Consider the following 6,199-nt stretch of genomic DNA (forward strand, 5'->3'; position numbering starts at 1 on the left):
ATCACGTCACGTGCTGCATATGGACCAATGAGAGAGCGTCGTTTCTATACCCGGAAAAAGGATTTCCTGACAGGTCGGTTGTGATTTGTGAGACTTTGGTTTTGGGCCGTCTCTGCTGTGTTATTGATGACAGTTTATCACTTACCAATGGATGCTCAATAAAATGCCTCTATGTGTGTCATAGACTTTTAATGTTGACCGCATTTTGGGTTAGTATTCAGTCATTTTTCTGACTTTTGTCGCATCGGCTCTGCTCAGGATCAGGTTTTATTAGCCATCCGACTTACTGCAAAGCAAATACATAACGTTACAGTTAGCATGTTTCCGCTGTTGTGGGAAACTTTATTCTCTTCTCAGATATATGGGAATGTTTTAGGTCTATTAATTCAGGTAACGTGATATTAATGGATGTTAACAATGTGAGTGTGACACCTGCCAGAAGCTATTTAGTCTTTTCATAGCATCTCTGGTGCCTCATGTTTGTTGCTTTCCAAACAGCTTCACCCAGACAGTCAATGGATGATCAGCATGAGTCCATCGATCTCAGGTCTCCTCCAGTGGACCAGTCAGCAGCTGCAGGACACAGCTGGTTCCCTGGACCCCCTCCACCCATGTATTGCTGCACCCTGACCCCTGAACTGGTGGCCAAAGCACGGGATGAGCTCCAGGAGAAACCAGAGTGGCGTCTCCGGGATGTCCAAGCACTGAGAGACATGATACTGAAGGTTTTGCTTTGTGCTTTTTGTTGTTTTTGCCATATTGACATTCATATTAACATGAACGGTCTCATTCCATATGCCAGTAACATTTAAGTACATCCTTAAAATGAGAAGACTCTGTCCCCATTATCCCAAAAACTCTCAAGTAATGAAAGTTGGAAATTAATCCTAATAGAACATTTTTCCGGGACTATTTTCAGCCACAGACTCAGCATTTACAGCAGCAGGACAGTATATGTGGGATCAAAAGTGCCTAAGTTCATTGTAATGGAAAAAAAAAATGCAATGGTGTTGCTGACTGTGTGTGTGTGTACTGGACAACAGAGGAAGGAGATATGTCAGGCTTTAGATAGACACACAGTACTTGTTAGTGGTATTAGTTAAGTGTTGGTTTGGGTATTTTCTTTGGCTTTGTTGACAACAATAAAATATAGAATATCGCTGCACTAACCTTGATAATATTGCCATTATTTTGCAGTTTATTTATTGTCCTAATTCATGCTCTGTTTTCCAAATGTAGATGAATCTGACTATTTTTTGAATCTAACTCTAGCTCATATTTTTTTCATCCGACTCTGCAGGAACAGCCCAATCTCAGGACCAGGCTGGACGACGCCTTTCTCCTGCGCTTCCTGCGGGCCAGGAAGTTTGATTATGACCGTGCCCTGCAGCTACTGCTCAATTACCACGCAGGCCGTAAGGCTTGGCCAGAGGTGTTCCAGGACCTGAAGCCGTCCACAGTGAAACACGTCTTGGACCTGGGATTTCTCACCGTCTTGCCACAGCCCGACCCCAATGGAAGATACATCCTCTGTCTTCGGCCAGGTCGATGTCTGCTTCATCTTCAGAATCCAGCAGTTTTATAATGAGTTAACCATTATATAACATACATAGACATAGATATAGACTACAAATTCAGGGTATTTTTAAAAAATCTCTTAAGTACATACAGTATGACTAATAGCCACTTACTAATTATTTTTCCACAATGGGCTTTACTCACGATGAACGATTACTCAACTCAATCTCTTTCTTCAGGAAAATGGAAACCAAATGATTATCCATTTGTTGACAACGTGAGGGCCATTTATCTGACTCTGGAGAAGCTGATCCAGCCAGAGGAAACGCAGGTGAACGGTATTGTCATCTTGGCTGACTACACCGGAGTGGGCATGTCACAAGCATCCAATCCAGGCCCGTTCCTTGCCAAAAAAGTTGTGAGCATCCTCCAGGTGAGAAATCTTAACATCTGATGATAGAAATATATCATCTGATAGAAATCTAACATGACACATTTATCTTTGAATTAAATCTATTATAAAATTAAATTAGCTATTACTTTGTTTTTTTCTGGAATTGATATATGAATACAGCATTGACTCAAAATGTAATCTTATTCTGTAATGACACAGCAGTAAATATGCATCAGAAAAATACCTTGTCATTTACAACAGTGGCTCTTGTTTTGCACCGTCTGTTGATTTTTTATCATGACTGCAGAGTGTATCATTTTTATTTAGGCACACAAAACACATGTGAAATGTTTGACAGGGACCAGCTGTGACTGTTCTGAATGCAGTTTCTTTTCTAATCCACAGGATGGGTTTCCAATCAGAATCAAAGCTGTTAACATAATTAACGAGCCCAGGATTTTCAAAGGCATCTTTGCTATAATTAAGCCTTTTCTGAAGGAGAAGATGGCAGAGAGGGTGAGTATTATCCTTGAATCGTCTCTTTTGTTTTAAACAAAGGAGTATTTTGAATCGCGTGCCCCCCTTTTATCCACAGACTTTGCTCCGAAATAATAGTCTATTTCCATCTGTGAAAATGGAAGGCCGAGCGGTTTCTTTTCAGAGGAATGAAAGACCAGCAGAAACACAACCCCATATTTTTCAAAATCTCATGATGGGGATTGCTTTGTGTTCATTTAGACCTGCAACAATGGATTTTTATTAGGGGGCAGCAGGAACAAGAACAGCAATGACATGTTATAACCTTTTAAATTAAGTATGTTACATCGCCTTGCATTTAATTAATTTAGCTGACTCCTTTATCCAAAGCAACTTACAATTGCTATATATGTCAGGTCGCACACCTCTGGAGCAATTAAGGGTTAAGTATCTTGCTCAGGGACCCATATGGGAATTGAACACCAAAGGCATGTGTCTTATCCACGGTGCCATTGCCATTGTTGAATTTGTTAGCATACAGTTGCTCACTCCACCAAGTCCTGAGGGGAATATCTGGCTCTTCAGCTGCTAAATGCTCCACTGTGTCCACCAGGTAGTCAACTTGTCTGTCTGTCATTTGGTGCTGGGAAGGTAGCATACAGTTGCATTTTAGAGCTTTTCTCCAGGTAACAGCTGCCTGCTTCAGCCAAGCCAGCGAGAATGAACCAAAAAGTTGTGGGTTGTAAAACCAAAACAATGAGCTGAAAGAAGCAATAAAACTCTGTAGCATTGAGGGGGAACCGCAGAGTCGCATAATAATTCTTTGTGAGTGACACCTTTCACGTGACATGAAAAATTTATCACAGCCACTTAAAATAATGAAGCAGATGGTGAGGCAGACACTAACATGGTGTCTGTCTCTTCATGCAGTACATCCTCCACGGCTCAGACCTGCGCTCTCTGCACCGGAACATCCCACGGTCGGTTCTGCCGGAGGAGTACGGCGGCACCGCGGGCCAACTGGACATGCATGTGTGGTCAAGACTGCTGCTGGACTGTGAGGAAGAATTTATAGTGGAGTTCTGCCAGCCGGATCCACTAGAGGGCGTGGTGCTCCCAGACTCCATGCTGTTTGAAGGCGAGCAGGCCAGCGGGCAGGACGACGACACCTTCAGGGGGCTGCGCTCTCAACTTTACTACTGTTACTGATGTCAGACTGTAGATGAATACACTCCCATCACTGAGAGGACATTTTCTGTTTCATTTGAAACATGTGTGTAGACTTTCATGGGCAAGTTGCCAATATTATACATGATTTATTTTACTAACTAAGGAGCACTACTATAGGTAGATAGTCTTTTGTAGTTTACACATAGCCCAGCATTTAACCATGATTCCAAGGCAGCTGCAAGCTCTGGCAAAGAGGCTTTTGATATGAGCAGATGCATGTTTTTGCCATAATAGGTGGCATTAAAAGTGAGATGGTGGTATTTAAAAGTTAGGTTCACATTTTTTCAATAGTCAGGCACCCATATGTACACTAAACAGGTTTTGCTTAATACAGTCATTCCTCCTGTTCACACTGGTCATTAAAAGATGCCTTCCTAATGTGCTTCCCTATCTGAGGGATGGAAAACATAATCCACGTTCCTTGTTATAAGTTTAGCTGTTGCTAAAATGAGTCATCAGCAGAACCAGTTGTGACTTCTTGGAATTACTTCTTTGTGTCACTAACCCTCCACTGCAGCTCAGCTCATATACACTCAAAGAGTGTAACAAAAAGTTCTGTACTTAAAGCTAACTGAGACTGCTGAATCCTCATAGTAGCTTCATCTGAACTTTGTCTTTTTGTCTGAAAAGAGGACTGTGGATCCTGTCCCCCCCTTCCTTAGAGGCACATTAGGAAGGGGTATTTTAATGGCCAGTGTGAACAGGAGGAATGATTACAGCAAGCAAAAAGTGTTTCAATGTACATACAGTATGTCTGTATTGTTTTACAAGGGACATGGAAAAATGTGAACCCCTCCTTTTTAATATTTTTCCTCTGAGGAAGAATTGTAGAAACTCACATTTCTTCAGTTTGTTTAGTATAACGGCAGTCATATACAGGCCTTAAGTACTCTTTCTGCATGGTTACATTGCCCCACAACTCAACTCAAAGAAATGGAGACAGTTTTTGTGTATGTAATCATCTAATACATTGCCTTAAACTGTTATTTATCAATAGATTTTCCTATGTATTATGAATCATGTTGGATTTGCACCAAAGCAATATTCTCATCAGTGCTTGTCTTACATAAGAGCGGACATACTTCATTGCTAGGAAGTGGAAATAGGTGGCTGCTGTGGCTGAGTGATAATGTAATCGATTTACTGGTATATTAAAGTCATACACAGTATTTCAGGGCCTTTGTTTAGTTGATGCTGTAGTTTTCTGTAGCTTGAATCTTCTGTGAGGATTATTTTAAATTCAGATATTCTGCCTTATGTTTTTTTTTAATTATTGTTATTATTATTTTTACCTTTTTGGACCTGTGTGTCTGTGTTTCATCACTCAGTCTTATCAAAAGAACAGTACTGATCACATGAGTCACAGGGGGGAGAGAACATTCAGTCCTGACTTTAAAGACATCTGGTTTGCCAAAATTTACACCAAGCCATGTACAGAAATGTGCAACAATGTTGGATCTGTTTTCTTGCATTAGAGGTGAACTTGAATCATTTCCGTCAGTCATTTATATTTTTATTTTAAGCATGTCTGTGACTATAAGCTGTATTGTGTTGCAGGATATTTATCGTTGGTAGTGAAGCTAGTAAAGTAAAACTTAAACGGAGAAAGTGATATTTGTGCATTGTTTGTACTGTGGATGCTTTTGTTGGCAGAGGGTGGTGGTATGCTGCAGGCTCTGGGGAAGTTGTGGGTATTTTCAAAACCTAATTGCAACTGACATGAGCAGCGTTTCCCAAACTGAGCTCATGGATCCCCAAAGACATCAGAAACACTAGTGGGAAAAATAGTAATTTCTTTTACATTACATTTCTTCAAAGTAGTAATACCACAGTGTAAAAACACATCAAAAATGTATTTAAGTAAAAGTACTCTAAGTCTTTTAAGGAAAATTTATTTTGCAGAATTGGCTTTTTCAGATTGCTATATTATTATATACACATAGTTGCCAGTTTATTAGGTACACCTAGCGAAAACTAATGCAATGTAAATGTAATGTCATGGAGTAAAAAGTAAACAATTTTTCCTTGTGAAATTTAGTAGAGCAGAAGGATAATTAAATATAACACTAAAGTTCAGTGCATGAGCAAATGTAAATTTTGCACAATGAAGAAAAGCAATCATTTTAAATTTATCATGTCTGCTTAAAGGGCGGTACGGTGGTGCAGTGGTTAGCGCTGTTGCCTCACAGCAAGAAGGTCATGTGTTCGAACCTTGGTCGTGTGGAGTTTGCATGTTCTCTGCGTGTCTTCCTCCTTAGGTGTGAGTGTGACTGGTTGTTTGTCTATGTGTGGCCCTGTGATGGATTGGCCCGATGACCGTTGGGATTGGCTCCAGCGCCCTGTGACAATGCACGCAGGATAAGCGGTTGAAGATGGATGTCTATTTACCTAAAGTATACTATATTCTAAAGATGAGTTCTCCTGAGGATGACGTTGGGCAAACATGCATGTACTGTATATGTGTAAAAATTTGATGAGATGTGTCCCGTTACTTTAAAATTGAATTATTGGTCAGTAGTGCTTAACATTGGGTTCAAACCGAACGGATTACATTCAAGTGGTTCGCTATATTATATTGAC

The 6,199-nt window shown here is 40.4% G+C and overlaps 1 protein-coding gene across 2 annotated transcripts; it reads left to right on the forward strand.

Moving 5' to 3' along the window:
- The first annotated feature begins 20 nt into the window (after nt 1-20).
- Nucleotides 21-5,231, forward strand: ttpal (tocopherol (alpha) transfer protein-like). Of its 2 annotated transcripts, none has more exons than XM_046055180.1 (6): nt 21-73; nt 499-725; nt 1,301-1,544; nt 1,758-1,951; nt 2,318-2,428; nt 3,320-5,231. In XM_046055180.1, exons 1-6 carry the CDS (start codon nt 28-30, stop codon nt 3,596-3,598), a joined length of 1,101 nt encoding a protein of 366 aa, XP_045911136.1. In that variant the 5' UTR covers nt 21-27; the 3' UTR covers nt 3,599-5,231. The 2 variants fall into 2 exon arrangements, with proteins under 2 accessions (XP_045911136.1, XP_045911137.1); XM_046055181.1 differs by lacking the exon at nt 21-73 and adding an exon at nt 92-209.
- Nucleotides 5,232-6,199: the final 968 nt, after the last annotated feature.

The sequence above is a fragment of the Micropterus dolomieu genome, linkage group LG08 (assembly GCF_021292245.1).
Source record: "Micropterus dolomieu isolate WLL.071019.BEF.003 ecotype Adirondacks linkage group LG08, ASM2129224v1, whole genome shotgun sequence".
In the NCBI taxonomy this organism is placed as follows: domain Eukaryota; kingdom Metazoa; phylum Chordata; class Actinopteri; order Centrarchiformes; family Centrarchidae; genus Micropterus; species Micropterus dolomieu.